Source organism: Thamnophis elegans, chromosome 4 (assembly GCF_009769535.1).
Source record: "Thamnophis elegans isolate rThaEle1 chromosome 4, rThaEle1.pri, whole genome shotgun sequence".
Classification (NCBI taxonomy): domain Eukaryota; kingdom Metazoa; phylum Chordata; class Lepidosauria; order Squamata; family Colubridae; genus Thamnophis; species Thamnophis elegans.
Window position 1 is genome coordinate 120,826,796 of NC_045544.1, and position 17,781 is coordinate 120,844,576.

At 42.8% G+C, this 17,781-nt stretch overlaps 1 protein-coding gene across 2 annotated transcripts; it reads right to left on the reverse strand.

Annotated features, from left to right (window-relative positions):
* Nucleotides 1-297: 297 nt before the first annotated feature.
* Nucleotides 298-15,959, reverse strand: RAD51D (RAD51 paralog D). 2 transcript variants are annotated; one of them, XM_032214884.1, is made up of 11 exons: nt 15,925-15,959; nt 14,173-14,264; nt 13,241-13,302; nt 11,678-11,796; nt 9,397-9,478; nt 6,093-6,227; nt 3,881-3,976; nt 3,040-3,130; nt 2,003-2,073; nt 1,085-1,243; nt 298-766 (listed from the first exon to the last, which is right to left on the reverse strand). In XM_032214884.1, exons 2-11 carry the CDS (start codon nt 14,249-14,251, stop codon nt 659-661), a joined length of 1,002 nt encoding a protein of 333 aa, XP_032070775.1. In that variant the 5' UTR covers nt 14,252-14,264; nt 15,925-15,959; the 3' UTR covers nt 298-658. The 2 variants fall into 2 exon arrangements, with proteins under 2 accessions (XP_032070775.1, XP_032070774.1); XM_032214883.1 differs by having other exon boundaries at nt 15,860-15,944.
* Between the last annotated feature and the right edge of the window lie 1,822 nt (nt 15,960-17,781).

A 17,781-nucleotide genomic window follows, 5' to 3' on the forward strand; every position in this document is an offset into this window, starting at 1 on the left:
GTATTGACAAACTGTACATTTATCTACAAAAATTGCCTTTGCTAAAGAGTGGTCCCTGACTTTAATCAATCCAATGCACATTTCCACAATTAACCAACACAATATAACTGTGATGGCAAACCAGTGGCACGCAGAGCCCTCTCTGTGGGCATGTGTACTGTCACCTGCTTCTCTTCTGATTTCCGGCATGCATGTCAGTTGGTCTTTGTGGCTGCTGGAGAAACAGAAAATGGCCCGAAAAACAGCCAAGAAAACAGTTTTTCTTGCTGTTTTTCTTGCTCTTTTTAGGCTGTTTTTGCCCTGAAAAACAGCCTTAAAACAGGCATGGATGCGCCAGCCAGCTAGTCTTTGGGTTTCCAGTGCTCCGGCACATGCACATCCATGCACATGTTCCGATTTGGGCAGTCGTTGCCGAAAAGGTTCGCCATCACTGCAATATAATGTCTCAATCAAAGAAACTGTGTCTTCCAAAAGTTTTTGACTTCAGATCATCCCCGACTGTAGGCCATGTTCTTTCAGGATTCTGGGAGCTGAAATCCAATAAATTGGGGAGTCTGTTAGGAGAAGGCTGATACTGGTGTTTATCGTTCATCCAACACCTGAACTGCTTTTTTTCCATTTTCAAACCTTCTGAATGTTCAGGAAAGCCAATGGTGGATCAGGAAGACACACCCATGCCGTCATTTAGTTCTTCTCCTGCTGTGACCAGACTTCCTTTTTTCACTTCCCAGTTCCTCAGGTCTAATTCTACCTGAACTCCAAAAGGCTGTAAAAGAGAAGAACACTGTAAGGATCCCAATACAAGTACATAGCAGAAAAGCCTACTATACGTAGGTAGTCGTGATTTGCAACCATTCATTCAGCAACCGTTTGAAGTTCTAACGGCACTGAAAAACATGACATGGCCTCATGCTCATCACAATGTCCTTGCAGTCATGAGATCAAAATTCAGGTGCTTACATCCAGCACAGAGTTCACAGAGAGCACATGCTGGCTGAGGAATTCTGGGAGTTGAAGTCCACAAGTCTCAAAGTTGCCAAGGTTGGAGACCCCTGGTGTAGACAACTGTTACATGTCCTCTCACCTGTCGAGGAGATTTCATCAAAGATGCAACTCGACCTGCTTTCTCAGAATTGACTTTTCTCTTCTCCAACAGAAGCCGAGTGTTAGGTATGTAACTCCACGAGCGACCCAATGCTGGTTTAAAACCACCAGCAGCATCTCTGGTCACATGATTTGTCAACTAAAAGATAACAGATAGTTTTAGCTGAGTCATAAGCTGAGGACCACATGTATTCTAAAAGATTTATGGGGCCCATTTGAAAAAAAAAAAGTCTTAAGAGTAAATTTAATGCCAGAGGCTGATGCTTTGTTTAACAGAATCCAGGTGACCCCCCCCCTTTTTTTAGATTAAACTTTAAATAAAACTTTTTTAGAATAACATTTATTCTTCTTGCTTTTTTGTCTATATATACAAAAATGGCTGTGTGTGTGCGTGCGTGCGTGCGTGCGTGTGTTCCAGCATAACTCTGGAATGCCTCAAGCAATTTCAACCAAACTTGGAACACAGGTGACTTACTCTCTGGAAAAAAATACTGTGGGGGATAAGACACCCCTAACACCCCTCGGGGTGTGTGTTCTGTTAAGATGCACCCTATTGTGCCTTTAAATGGCTTCGACTGTACTGCCGTAAAATGGCTTCGACTGTACAGCACAGTGGAGTTGCCATGGTAACGGCTTCACAGTACTCCACAAGGGAGCTCCCTCTGGTAAGGGGGAAAATCCAACATTAGAAATTACGTTTGGTCTGGACATTTCCCCCCTATAAATAAATACCCGGGCAACGCCGGGTTATTGGCTAGTTTAGAATAAAAAGCAAGGAAGTGACAGCAGACTTAACGAATTAGCTGACCCAGCTCACACTAGAAGAGCAGAACTATAGCACTTATACACACATAAAGCCAAAAGCAAGCGTAAGTAAACGCTTGGTCCGCATACTTACCAATACGGCAATCCCAAATTCTTTGGCAAGGCTTTTCATCTCCCTAGCCAAATGCATCATGAGGGCCATGCCTATAAAGGGAGAAGGAGAGATTACCCCACTTAAAACTATACAATTCTCTTTATTCAATGTATTTCTCCTAGACCAGGAGTGGCAAACTCAATTTGATTGAGGGCCGCTTCAGGGTTCTGTTTGATCTCAGGGGTGGCGTGGTCAGGGTGGGTGTGGCCAGCATGATGTCACTCGTGTTGAGGGGCGCATATGGTGATCCGAGACTCTGCCAGCAAAAACGGCCTCCCAAGCTCCATTTTTGGCTGTGACGACCTCCTGTAACTTTCCGCCAGTGAAACCGGAGCTTAGGAGGGCCGCATGTGGCCCTCGCAAGCTCCATTTTTGCTAGCAGAGGCACCGCGGGCCGGACCTTTGCTATTTCCAGGGAGGCCCCATGGGCCAGATCTAAGCAATCTGCGGGCCGGATTCGGCCCCTGGGCCTTAACACCTCTGCTCTAGACTCTGGGGGTTGTCTCAAAATATACATCTATCTAGCAGAAGGGAAACAAGAAAAACTTTCTCTATCACATCCATGTTTGAGAAGCCTTCAAAATTGTATGAGCTAGGAACACCTAGCTCTCTAATTAAAAAGGGCCTTGCTCTTTTATTACTTCAGGGGGAAAATCAGTTTTTTAATCACCTAGAAGTGTGAACCTAAGAATACTTATTTAGAATATGATTGTGATGCAACACCTCTTCAAGGCACGAAACAGGGAAAAATAATGCCTTAGATTGGGAGGGGCATTTTCTGGGCTTGGGTGACTTTCTTTTTTTTCATAATCTGAAGGACATCATTTGATAGAGGGACCATCTATTAATAGAGGGAATTCTGGGAGTTGAAGTCCACAGGTCTTAAAAGTTGCCAGGGTTGGACACTGCTGCTTTAAGCTATGGACCATGTAGGATAATGTTTCTGTAAAACAATAGGACCATTAATGAAGCATATTGAGAAACATTCTCTGTGATGATAGATGTACGTAACTGACCGTCGGGCTGCCGAAGTCCCAAGAAAGGGCAAATTACAGCAGAAATGGAATCCACAATCAGCATCTTCACTGGTCCAGAGGTGCTGAGTATCTTTAAAAAAACAATAATAAAAACAAAGGGCAAATGAAATAAAATTACAAATGCGAATCAGAAATTACAAAAATGGGTACCTTTCCTGGAATAGAATAGTAGATGAGGAAGATGAAGCATCCAAAAACTCAACTTTGATTATAGTTTAAGATAGCATATAGGCTCCCATGTCCTGTATGCTATCTACGCCTAAATTCTGCGCCAGGAAATACTAGTCTTAGATCAAAGGTATCTGAATAGGCTGGGAGTTATTTTAATGATATTGAGTAGATCTGTAATCATAGCCCTCTTCAGAAATTCAGGAGAATAGATAAAGCTAAATGGAATGGTGAGGTTGTAGTGGGGGTTCATCATAATGGGTTAAGAGAGGAAAGGAGAAAGTGGGAGATAGTGGCCAGTATGACAATCCAGCTTTTTTAAAACAGAGAACACAACTTGGCCTTGGTCTAAAAAATGTTACCCATCCTGCCCTCCTCACCAGTGGTGAAATTATTGTTTTTTTTACTACCAGTTCTCTGTGTGTCTTGGTGGACGTGGCAGGGGAAGGATACTACAAAATCTCCATTCCCACCCCAATCTAGAGCCAGCCGGAGGTGGTATTTGCCAGTTCTCCGAATTACTCAAAAGCTCTGCTCTTGCTTCTCCAGAACCTGTCAGAGCCTGCTGAATTTCATCCCTGCTCCTCACCCTTCTGCCACTCATGTATTCTAATAAGCCCACAAACAACAACATTGGCCAGTAAGCACCTACCTGCTTGGCCATGTAACTGCGGATTTCCTGCAGTACATCAAGCATTTTATAGGCATCAAATGCACGAAAAACCTGGATTCTCCGCAATGCTTCAGCCTACAGAGTAATGGGGTAAAGAACAGGGTAAGGTAATACACCTGTCAAGTTTGCATGCTCACAAGGATAAGGGTCAAAAAACATAAGAAGGTAGCCACAATCATGTGACCAAAGCCTCTCATACACCCCTCCCCCCCCAGCTATCTTGGTGTCAGACTTGGAAGCCATCTTTTGCATTGGGCCTTCAGGCCTGCCATATTTTCTACTGTGGGAAAATGGGAGGGGGAGTATAGGAGATATATAGTCATAATAACATTACTTTCTCAGAGAGTGAAGGACATCTTGCCCTGCTACTGTGCTGGTGTGGCTGGGAGGCATCTAAGGTTTTGGATGATACCTGATTGGGCCATGTGATGGACATGTGGGTGCTGGTCAGGGACTTGAATTTCCATTTGGATGGGGAAAACCTGGAAGCTTTCAGATTCGGGTTTCCCCAGATGTGCCAATATGACATCTCTAATAAAATGGGACTTTGAGGAACTTCAAGACTCGGAGTCTTCTTTCGTTGGGGGTCTTACTTGAGACCCTGACACTTGGAGCCGACAGCAGCAAACTAGATCATTGTGTTTGGTGTTCAGAGCCTCAGAATATTGTTTTTAAATGAATTAATCTGAGAGGCATCTTGGTCTAGTGATTAAGGTTATCAGCCTAGAACAGGGGTGTCAAACTCAAGGCCCGGGGGCCAGACGCAGCCCTCAATTAAATTGAGTTTGTCACCCCTGGCCTAGAAGAAGTTCTAATCCTACTTTAGGCACAAAAACTGGCTGGGTGACTTTAGGGAGGAGGCTTCCGAAGCACTGTGAGATAATCCCTATACTGGTAATCGTTTGGAAGCCTCCTTCGCCAAATCATATGATTTTTTTTTGAGATCAAAGCTTCCGAATGACCGCAGGAATGGTGCTTGTTTGCAGAATGGCACAAGGCAATCTCATTAGCAAAGCCATACCGTGTATAGCAGGGGTGTCAAACTCAATTTTATTGAGGGCCGCATCAGGGTTGTGTTTGACTTTGGGGGGGGGACCAGGGGGGGCATGGCTTGACATCACTCGTGTCAGGGGTGCATGTGGTGCCCCGAGCACTCTGCCAGCGAAAACAGGCTCCCGAGCTCTGTTTTCTGCTGCAATGGCCTCTGCCAGCGAAAACAGAGCTCAGGAGGGCCACCTGAAGCCTTTTTCACTGGCAGAGGCACCTGCTGTTTCCAAGTATTCCCCAGCAGCAAGAAGCCAAGTCCTCATCCCGATAAACCCCTTTTAATTAATTCACAGTGAATTCCTCTCCAGCAAAGTCCGGGCCCACAGTCTTTCAAGATAGTTCACAATTACCGACCTTTATCAGGCTTGGAGAATGGCCAGGCCGATATCTTTCAGACGCCGCAATACTTGGTAAGAATACAGGAATGAACTAATTGTCCCCTACAAACACCTCTCCCCTTTCACTCATCTTTTATTCCCTATGGGAGGGGCCGTTCACCGTCCCCTTGTGGCTTTACTCCCAAGTCGGCTCTTGAACCTTAGCTGTTCCCTTTGTTTGGCAAGTCTGTGCATGCGCACACTCCAGCTGTTCGGCTGCCTCACTAATATCTAACTCCGAAGGTAGCTGATAACTGTCAGACAGCCCTGGCCCCATATCTGCCTCCAATTCAGAGCATTGTAAGAGCCTTCCCCAGACTCCAGGTGTTCCTCCCCAACCATCTCACTGTCCGAATCTGCTGCTAGCTCTGCTAGCAGGCCTTGAGTTTGACACCCCTGGCAGTACTGGGCAGGCCTGTCAGCAGCTGCAAAATATCCACAAAGGTGAGTGGAGTGCTTTGTGCATGCTGGTGGACCCTGTAACTGGTCAAGGCCTCCTGGGCCTGGTAGGATGGGGAACAGGCAGAGGCCTCTGGGCTGCAGCAACTTGTCTGTGCACAGGTAGGACAAAAGAGCAGTTAAGATGGGAGAGAGATGGTGTGCCCCTGTGCTTGTAACTGTGGATGGACTTCCAAGAATGCAAATCCACTGCATCAATCAGCAGAATTAGTCTGCAGTACTGCATTCTAACCACTGCACCACCAGGCCCATCTAGATACTCTTCTAGGTACCAACACCCCACAACAAGTACTTTCTGCTCAGCTGACCTGTTCTTCCTCATCCACAGTTAAGCAGTTCAGGAGTTCCAGTAGACGGGCACTGGTGAAGCCCCCAGTTGAGTCGACGTACAGGACAGTCTGCTTGAGATTATGGGATACATTTGCAGCGACAATGAAGCACACCTAGAGACACAATAAGAAGCAGAGCTTAAGATCTGTGTGATTTCTGAAATTAGGATGCACAAAAGCAGCCTTTTGTAGCCGACCTTCCAAAAGTTTGGAAAAAGCCAGCAAATCACAAACTGGGACTTCAACTCCCAAGATTTGTCACATATTATGAATCTTGAATTTGGGGAGCATGAAATGCCAGTCATTTGGAGTTCAGATAGCATGATAAACCACAAAGTTAGAATACAGAGTTGCATACAAATGGAAGCAAAATGAGACTGCATCCAAGCACGATATAGCTGAATGAGTCTTGCAAAAATTCCCCAGGGGTCTGCATCTACTTAGAAAACTTCCTCCAAATTCTCAAGCAGAAAGTAAATTTTTCTAATGCTTGCTAGCACACAGACACGCATCATTTAGTAAAGACATAATAGGGTTTGTTTGTTTTTTTGCTGTATGTAGTATACAGCAAAAAAAATATCTTCATCAGCAATTTGATTTCTTAAAAGGAAAACCATTGTTCTCCTCCTTACAAGTAAAACCACACAGTTAATTTTTTTATTTTAGAACTTTTTATTTTTTTTCTTTAAAAAAAACACAAATATGTCATCATTTGTCAATCATTAAAACATTGAAGTACAATTTTTTTTTGTTGTGTGTGCCCCTCCCTCCCTCCACCCCCCCACCCCCCCTCCTCCTTCCCCCCCCCCGACTTCCCAGAACCCGTACACGGTATGGATTTTTAACTAACACAGTCTAAAATCTATTGAGAAAAAAGAAATAAAGAAATTAATGACATTGTAGATTGACCTTAGCTTCTTCTTACTGAACTGACTTTTAACAGTTTAAATCATTTCTGATCTTAAGCATAGGCTAACTGGAATTTCTTAGTCCCGTATTTATTTTGTATATAGTCAATCCATTTTTTCCAGTCTCGTTTATATATCTCATTTGAATGATCTTTGAGATATGCCGATATTTTAGCCATCTCGGCTAAGTTTGTTACTTTCAATGTCCATTCTTGGATTGTAGGCAAGTCTTCCTTCTTCCAATATTGCGCCACCAACAGTCTTGCTGCAGTTATCAGGTGCAGAATCAAATTGGTCTCTACCACTGTAAAGTCAGTACATATACCTAGTAAAAATAACTGAGGAACACAGTTAATTTTTTTACTTCACTTGGACTAATACTTGGAGAGGCTGCTAAGAGTCAAGGACAAACAACTTTGGGTTGTAAGTTACTCACACCCCACACCCCACTCACAGTAGCACATGGATAGGATAAAGTCTTTCTCTCTCTCTCTCTCTCTCTCTCTCTCTCTCTCTCTCTCTCTCTCTCTCACACACACACACACACACACACACACACACACACACACACCAAAAAAGAAAAAGCAATCATTGTGCTTTTCCCTTCCTGAGTATATCCCACGGGAGCCAGTTATTATAGGAACAACATAATGGGGTTTGTTTTGGTTTTGGTTTTGGCTTATAAAGGTAAAGGTTCTCCTTGCACATATACACGCTAGTCGTTCCTGACTTTAGGTGGCAGTGCTCATCTCCGTTTCAAAGCCAAAGGGCCAGCGCTGTCTGAAGACATCTTCGTGGTCATGTGGCTGGCATGACTGAATGCCGAAGGCGCATGGAATGCTATTACCTTCCCACCAAAGATGGTTCCTATTTTTCTACTTGCATTTTTACATGCTTTCGACGTGCTAGGTTTGCAGAAGCTGGGACAAGTAACGGGAGCTCACTCCATTACGCGGAGCTAGGGATCAACAAGCTCAGCATCTTAGCCCCTGAGCCACCACGTCCCTATATGATGATATAGGAACCCCTAAAAGTATAGATAACTTAGCATGATATGTGAGCAAAGCCTAATTTTAAAAGGCAGCCACCTAGCTTTGCTGCTTTCCTCTTTTTCTTTCCCATTCTTTTGTGTTTCATCTTCACCCTTCATATCTGATATCTAAAGATTCACTGGGAAACCAAATCCAACATATCTACAGACAGCAGGTCAGGGATAGCTGACATAAGCCCAGAGATAGAGATAAAACTCAGTCATAAAAGCTATTCCAAGAGACTTTGAGACTAAAAAAAAACAGGTGTTCTAATGCATTTATATAGGAAAAAAAAGTTGCTATGGTTTTGGGAACTGTGCCCAAAGATCTCTGCCAAATCAAGGATTTTGCTATTTTTAATCAAGGTTTCATTATCAAGACCCTGCTTCCACAGTCAGAAAGAAGCTCCAGAAAACAGGCAAGTTTTAAAGAGGCAGGAATGGATTGTTTCAATGAATTTGTGTTTGTGGGCAAGCTCAGTTTGGGAATGTACCAAACTGAGGATGCAATGACCCACAAATGCCTACATCTACACCCAACACATCAAAGTTTTATGCCAGTTGCAGAAAAACTTGTCTAAATAACCAGGCACAGAGGGAAAGTCTTTGATCTATGTCTCAGGAGAGAAAAACTAGTCAGCCATAACATGAAACTAGTCAGCCATAACATGAAACTATTAAAATATACAAAGCTCTTTCTTTAGCTGGCTTCCATTGCAGCACATTTTGCTGCAATGATAGAGGACTTGCTGCCTTCAAGCACAGTAGAGAAAATTTCTCCAATATTAGCAACAAAAATGCCACTGGCAATCTGATCAACTCCCCACAAGGAAAAGGAAGGTATTATCTTGTCCTAGGGCTCAAAATACCATACAGGGAATCTTCTGGCAACTCCATCTCTGCAGGAAAAGTTGGGTTTCAGGCCCTTAAAGAATAGGACACATTAATTCAAATCCTGCCCTCCCACTTTCGTATAAGGTAAATCAATATCAATTGTCAAAACTCCTACAGGAAGAGCATAGGATATCTTTGACAACTTACAGCAATGTTGGATTCATCTCCCATACAATGTTGCTTGTTGCAATGTACAAGCTCTCCACAGATATACTGTACCTGTGTTGCAAAAAGCATTTTGCTATCATAAAGCAAAACAAATGTCAAAACAAAACAAAACATTGTTTCTTGTAAGGCCTTTGAAAAGGAGAATCCACCAAAGTTCATAGCAGTTGAATAAAATCATGATTTTTGTATACATATTGCATGTTTATAAGATTGTATACCTAAAGTCCAATGAGAAGGTAACAGATAAATTGTTTAATAACCAAATAAGTCAAGAAAAGCCAACCTGAGTTTTTCCAGCACTGGGTGCTCCAACAAGTTCTGTCACTTCCCCCGTGTATATACCCGAGTCAAGAAGTTTGTCCAAGCTATAACAACAAAAGAGGGGAGGGAAATGAGAATTTCATAACATGTAAATGTACGGGGCTAGATGAATCAAAAGTTGGAATTGATTGCTGGGAGAAATATCAACAACCTCAGATATGCAGAAGATAGCACTCTAACGGCAGAAAGTGAAGAGGAACTAAAGAGTATCTTGATGCAGATGAAGGAGAGTGCAAAAGTTGGCTTAAAACTCAACATAAGAAAACTAAGATCAAGGCATCTGGCCCTCTCAATTCCTGGCAAATAAATGGGGAAGAAATGGAAGTAGTGACAGATTTTATTTTCCTGGGCTTCAAGATGGGGACTGCAGCCAAGAAATTAAAAGACGCTTGCTCCTGGGGAGGAAAGCTATGGCAAATCTAAATAGCATACTAAAAAGCAGAAACATCAGCCTGCAAACAAAAGTGTGTATAGTCAAGGCTATGGTTTTCCCAGTTGCAACGGTTGGCTGTGAAAGTTGGACCATAAGGGAGGCTGAGCACCAAAGAATGGAGGCCTTTGAATTCTGGTGCTGGAGAAGACTCCTGCAAGTCCCCTGGACTGCAAGGCGATCAAACCAGTCAGTCCTAGAGGAGATCAACCCTGACTGCTCTTTAGAAGGCCAGATCCTGAAGATGAAAGTCAAATACTTTGGCCACCTAATGAGAAGGAAGGACACACTGGAGAAGAGCCTAATGCTGGGAAAGATTGAGGGCAAAAGAAGAAGGGGATGACAGAGAATGAGGTGGATGGATGGAGTCACCGAAGAAGTAGGCGTGAGCTTAAATGGACTCCAGAGGATGGTAGAGGACAGGAAGGCCTGGAGGAACATTGTCCCTGGGGTCGCGATGGGTCGGACATGACTTCGCAACTAACAACAACAACAATATCCCAGTTTTCATCTTGCATTTTTTCACATGTATCTCCCTCTCAAGTGTCTCCTCTCCTGAAGGAGAAAAGAGCAGTCAGGGTAGGGTCTCTATTTAGGCTCAGAAATTCAATTTTGTTGCTTGCCCAAAATAAAGAGAGGGTGAAGCAAACCAAAGAATGATTACACTACCAGTTTCATCCCTGGCAAGTCACTGTTTCCACAGCAGCTCGTCTGCCCACCAACCTTGCTCAATCCAGAAGCCTTCACACATGTCAGGCTACAGCTCTTGTCATGCCCAACTCCCATGACTGTCCTGACTATTCATTGTAGGCCAATTTTTCTACAAGCAATTGGGAAGAGGAAGACTGAACTCTGCCATATTAAAGGGGAGCGGGGAATGAATTTACAGCAAACTAGGGCTGAATGGATGGTTAATCTGGATGGAGAACTGATCCATCACAGGCAAGATACTGTTTAATGTATTCAAAGACTCCTCAACCTCAGAAAATGAATTGGGCAATTTAAGGTCAGTCGTTATCTCTTAGTTCACTTCCCTCACCTGGTTGTTATATGGCTATTTATTTATTCATTAGATTTATAGCCTGCCTTTCCTAGAACCACCTTGAATTTCTGGAGGAAAGGTGAGATATGCATCTAATAGGAAAACCAAGCATTGCTGGTTAAAGCTCCTTCATGGGATTGTTAATTCTCATTTTCTGCTCACTAAATTGAGCTCCTGTGTCTAATTAAATGGGTTAAACTCCACATGCCAATTTCGTTGTATTTAAGTACAATGACAATAAAGATTATATTTATACATGCCCAGACTGCAGGAACTCAAGTGCCATATAAATTTAATAAACTATTATTTTCAAACACCTATTCTTGAATGAGCTGTAAAACAGTAAATGAACAGTAACTGTGTTACCTTCCCCCAAAAGATGATCCCTATTTTTCTACTTGCATTTTTAAATGCTTTCAAACTGCTAGGTTGGCAGAAGCTGGGACAAGTAATGGGAGCTCACTCCATTACGTGGCGCTAGGGATTCGAACCGCTGAACTGCCAATCTTCTGATCGACAAGACTGCAGGTCTAGTTAATTGTAGCTAAATGGATGGTGAAAGTACAGCCATTAGCTATATTCTGTTTGTTTTTTTTAAAGCAATGGAAAACTGCTCTTGTACATAGCTCTGCAAGGATGAGGAACAATGCCCCCCTACATCTCTGTGGTATAACCCTTATATATGTCAGCTTAAAAATTAATGGAACAGATCTGGTTTAGATAAAAGGTTCCCCTCAACATAACGCAGTGTTCTGATTAATCACCCCTTGCCTTTCAATTCCAGTAGACAAGATTGCTGTGGTGTGCTTCAACTCTTCATAGAGATCTGCCCCATTGACTGGGAAGGGGGAAAACTGTGCCAGCAACACACGCCGTACCGCAACTAAGGTCTGTAACAGAAGATTATCAATCCTTTACCATCTGCAGCTTTAGCATTAACAACAAGAGACAAAACAACCAATGGCTGGAGCAGTGTTTGTCAACCGTGGTAACTTCCTGATGCATGGTATCCAGAATTCTCCAGCCCGCATGACTATTATTGAAAATTCTGGGAGTTGAAGTCCATACATCTGAAAGTCGCCAGAATTGGGAAACTCTTAGCTTGATCAAGAAAAGGCCTTCTAGGCCAATATACAGGCCAATAAATTAGCATATCAATTAGCATTAGGGATACTGTTCTCCACTATGCCCACAAGAGCTCCTTAACAGGGTAGAAGAGAGGAAATGAGCCAACGGGACAACAGCTGACAGAACATCAACTAGTGCCAGGGTCATGAATCCCTGAGCTGTGATCCACTACCAAGCCATTTGCAACTGGGCCACATGAGAGATGGGCTGGCACACATGTACGTGTGCATAGCTTGACTCACTTGAGTAGCGGGCCAGAACACACACACATACAGCTCAACCCGTGTGAGTGGCAGGCTGTTTAAGTTTAAGTTTACTTTATTGTCATTGCACCTTGTACAACAAAATAAAATGCCATCTCCAGTGTACATCATACATAAGAAAATTAGAATAGAATAGAATTCTTGATTGGCCAAGTGTGATTGGACAACACAAGGAATTTGTCTTTGGTGCATATGCTCTCTGTGTACATAAAAAGAGAAGAGACCTTCGTCAAGAATCATAAGGTTCAACAGGTACAATAAAAAACTATAAAACTAAATGTAAATGCGTATGTGCGCTGGCCCGCTTTCCCTCTCCCCCCCCCCCACAGCCAAGCTGCAAAGGTTAGGGACCACTGAACTACAGTATAATGAAGAAGGGGGGGTGGAAATCAGCACTATGTATTTAAAATTATACAGAAGGGGAAAAGAGATCCCCAAGTAATTTCTGATTAGCCAAGAAGCATTAGCTGCAAACTGTAATGACACCAAAAGTCAGCACGTGGACAATGATATTTAACTGTCACAATTGACCACACTTGCTGATTGCATCATCATTGGCCCCCTTAAACAACCTCATGAAGCTTAGGTCGGAGAGAGTTGGTTATAAGGTGGACAGCTGTACAGTATAAATGTTATAGTTTTTATAAACTCAAATTACTTTTTTGAGTCTCTAATATCTTCATAGCCCTAAAGATGGACACCCCTTAAATATCAACTCATAGATCAGTCTATATAAAACCAATCCCAGAAATGATTTCAAGAGTTTTCTCAGTTGTTTTTTTCAAGTTCTACAAAACAAATATAAATATCCCTCCAATCACCATGAAATCTCAGGGGACATTTATTTGTTTCCTGTTTTATTAGGACTTGATTAGTCAGAACTAAGCAACATTTTGCGTGGTGAAATATGTAACAATCATCTCGAGAGACTCCTTGTACTCGCCTTGTATGATAAGGAATTCTTCTGGGCAACATCCTCCAGATCCGATGAGACAAGATCAACCACTACAAAACATTTGGGAAGATAGAGAAAAAGATATGAAAAATAGGAAAAAGCTTCAGCTGTAATGTAATTTTAATAAAAGATTTTATATAAGCTTTAAAAACTTGAGAAACATAAAAATAGGAAAAAATAAGTAAATATGAAAGAATGAAAGAAAATGTGAGCAATAAAAGAAGCAACTTCTGGTCTTCTTTATAAAACCTAGAAATATAGTAACTGCAATCTTCAACTTCCCTAATTATATTATAGTTTCCTTCTTCCTTCTTCAATGCTTTTGAATCAATAAATCCCCAATTTATTTTTATCTACCAGTATTTTCAGCAAAAAAAAAATCCACAAAGGGTTTGCAGTTTTTTTTATTTTCAGCCCTTCTGGGTACATTAGACAGGAGACATGACAAGACAAACTAATTCTAATTTATTCTAAGGCTACATTAACAGAATGATGCAAATCTGAAGGCACAAACATCCAGCCTCCACTTTTTAACTTCTTGATTCATTAGAGCAGGTCTTTCCTAAGTCCCCCCCCCCCTTCTGACCTTGAAACGACTGTGGACTCCTGCCCCTCATTTGGTTGTTTCCTAGGCTGCTTCTCCTCTTTCCCCAAGATCATCCACACTTTCCATTTATAAAAGTCATTTTGTTCCCTCCTTGATCAACCTATCCCATCACAGCTCTGGGTCCTTATCTCTTCCCTTAACCTCAACCTGCTCATTCTTCCAACCACATTTTGTGTAGTTTCTAGCTACACGAAAGTTAAAATTGGAAGAGATCTCTGGATTTTCAGAAGAATCTGCCTTGCTCACCACAGCCAATGTAACCCCTAAATTGTGGGACAACTTGCTCCTTATTCTCTGCCATTCAGTCATCTACCTGTTTTGATGCCATTGGCTTTTAGCACCTGCACCATTTCATCCGAGAGGCCAGGACACAGTCCCACACGAAGGATCATCCCTGTGATGAGCCTAGATAGAAAAGGCAGACAACTGGATCATTTCTACCACCATTTGTGAGATCTGCTAGTATATTTCACCTGTGTTCCCAGAATCACATCTCTTGTCATATAGGAATGATATAAGAACTTTAATTGGACCGACAAAGCACAGAAACAGTACTTTACCCAACAATGCATTATTGTATAAAACTGCATGCAGACATCTAAAGAAGTTAATTAAAGTTGGGGGAGGGTATCCAAATAAGTGGAGAAAACCAGCACACAAATCTTAAAATTTAGTTGGCTTCACAGAATGGACCGGTCTTAACTAAACTTTAAACTTAACTTTCACCAAAATGAAATTCAGTGGTGAAAAAAGTAAGGTTCTACATTTAGGCAAGAAAAACAAAATGTACAGGTACAGTATATGTGGTACCTTGCTCAATAGTAGTAACTGTGAGAGGGATCTTGGAGTCCTAGTGGACAACCATTTAAATATGAGCCAGCAGTGTGCAGCAGCTGCCAAAAAAGCCAACACAGTTCTAGACTGCATAAATAGAGGGATAGAATCAAGACCACATGAAGTGTTGATACCACTTTATAATGCCGTGGTAAGGCCACACTTGGAATACTGCATTCAGTTTTGGTCACCACGATGTAAAAAGGATGTAGAGACTAGAAAGAATGCAGAGAAGAGCAACAAAGATGATTAGGGGACTGGAGACTAAAACATATGAAGAACAGTTGCAGGAAATAGGTAGTCTGATGAAAAGGACTAGGGGAGACATGATAGCAGTTCAAAATTTCAGGTGCTGCCACAAAGAAGAGGGAGTCAAGCTATTCTCCAAAGCACCTGAGGGCGGGACAAGAAGCAATGGGTGGAAACTAATCAAGGAGAGAAGCAACTTACAACTAAGGAGAAATTTCTTGACAGTTAGAACAATTAATCAGTGGAACAACTTGCCTCCAGAAGTTGTAAATGCTCCAACACTGGAAGTTTTTAAGATGTTGGACAACCATTTGTCTGAAGTAGTGTAGGGTTTCCTGCCTAAGCAGGGGGTTGGACTAGAACAGTGTTTTTCAACCACTGTGCCGCGGCACACTAGTGTGCCGTGACATAGTGTAAGGTGTGCCGTGGGAAAATTACTTTATATATAGTCAATATAGGCACAGAGTTAAAAAATTTTAACATTTTCTAATGGTGGTGTGCCTCGTGATTTTTTTCATGAAAAAAGTGTGCCTTTGCACAAAAAAGGTTGAAAAACACTGGACTAGAAGACCTTCAAGGTCCCTTCCATCTCTGTTATTCTATCCTATCCTATCGTAAAAGTGACGCGGTTTGCTCAGCTTCTTGTTGGAACCCAGTCATTTCCTTAGCAAAAGATGCTAACCAGACTGTCACATTAAAGCAGAATTGGCTTGGTTAGTATCATTTATATTACATGCTCATGTCTCACTTCCTTAATTTCTTTGAACCATTTGCTAGCACAATTGCAGCATCGTATAGAAACAGAGCATGAAACATTTAATGGTAGCTAATGGATCCACCCACAATTACCACTTCTTGCAAAAGCTGCATGAAAGAGAAAAAGCACGCAGCAAACTTAACTGAAAGGAAATATTTACCTAATTTGACTTCAAAGGCAAATACGTGCCAACCCCATTTTTTCTCCCCGCAACTTCCAACTCACTTATAAACGCTTCACTTTCCCCGCCGTTTTCTTTGTTTTGATTCCTTCCTAGAGCGATCGCTCCTCCACGTCCTGTTTAGCTCCACCTACTGGCTGGACCCTGAACTTTTGCTTTCAATTCCACTTTACAACAAACTCATTTAGATCTCCATATTTCCTTGGAAATGTGTTTGGTTTTGATATATACACACTATATTGCCAAAAGTATTCGCTCACAACTGCTTCCGATTATGTGGATGGGTGAGCGAATACTTTTGGCAATATAGTGTATATATAATGATGTTTAATACTTTACAATACCATATTTAAATATAATGTGTGAGCAGGTGTGGGTATGTGGCTGGATGGATATCTTTCTATATGAAGAACGGCTGCAGATTTTGAGTCTGTCTAGTCTAAAGAAAAGAAGAATTAGGGGTGAACATGATAGCAGTATTTCAATATTCGAGGAGCTGCCACAAATAGCAATAGCAATAGCAGTTAGACTTATATACCACTTCATAGGGCTTTCAGCCCTCTCTAAGCGGTTTACAGAGTCAGCATATTGCCCCCAACAACAATCCGGGTCCTCATTTTACCCACCTCGGAAGGATGGAAGGCTGAGTCAACCCTGAGCCTGTGAGATTTGAACACCGAACTGCAGAACTGCAGTCAGCTGAAGTAGCCTGCAGTGCTGCATTTAACCACTGCGCCACCTCAGCTCTTTCCTTTGAGAGGGTCAAATTATTCTCCAAAGCACCAGAAACTGATCAAAGAGAGAAGCAACCCAGAATTAAGGAGAAACTTCCTAAGAGTAAGGACAATTAACCAGTGGAACAGCTTGCCTTCAGAAATCATGGGTGCTCCACCACTCAAGGTTTTTAAGAAGAAACTGGATAGTTACTTGTCTGAGATGGTATAGGTCCGTGATGGTGAACCTCTGGCACGCATGCCACAGGTGGCACGCAGAGCCCGCTCTGCGAGCACATGAGCTGTCACCCCAGCTCAGCTCCACAGAGCATTTGTGAACGCCTCCTGCCGGCCAGCTCTTTTTTGGGTCTCTACCGCACATGCATAGGCGGCGGGGCGCATGCAGAAGTTGTATGTGCATACATGAGGGGCGGGGTTGCGCAGGGGGCAGGGGGCATGCAGGCAGGTCGTATGCTCATGGGCAGGGGGAGTGTTGCACATGCATGTGGGGGGGGGGGCGGGAGGAGTGGGGGGGGTTGCGTGTGCATTGCATTATGGGTGCACACAGACGCTTTCAGCATGTGAGGACAAAAAAAGTTAGCCATCCCTTGTATAGGTTCTCCTGCTTGAGCAGGGGGCTGGACTAGAAGACTTCCAAGGCCCCTTCCAACTCTAGTCTAGTCTAGTTTAGTTTAGTTTAGTTTTATTGATCTTGTATGCCGCCCACTCCCGAAGGACTCCGGGCGGCTTACAATAAAACAAGGGAAGAGGATAATACACAAAACAACATATTAAAATACACAACAGTCACAATTTCTGAGGGGCTGGATATTTCGAAAGCCCCCCGGCCTGCTGGTAGTAAGGGACCGGATCTCCACGGGGAGATCGTTCCAGAGGGCTGGAGCTGCGACAGAGAAGACTCTCCCCCGGGGGGGGGGGTCGCCAGCCAACATTGGCTGCCAGATGGGATCCGGAGAAGACATAACCTGTGTGATCTAATCGGTCTATGGGAGGTGATCGGCAGGAGGCGGTCTCTCAGGTACAGTCTAGTCTATATATTGGCCATATCTTCATTGAATGGCTATTAACACTGTTAATAAAAGCTGATCTATTTCCCATCAGTCAGACTAATTTATTCCTTTACTTTTTCACAGTATATAGCTTGAAGTTAAGTCAAAGGGGTTTATT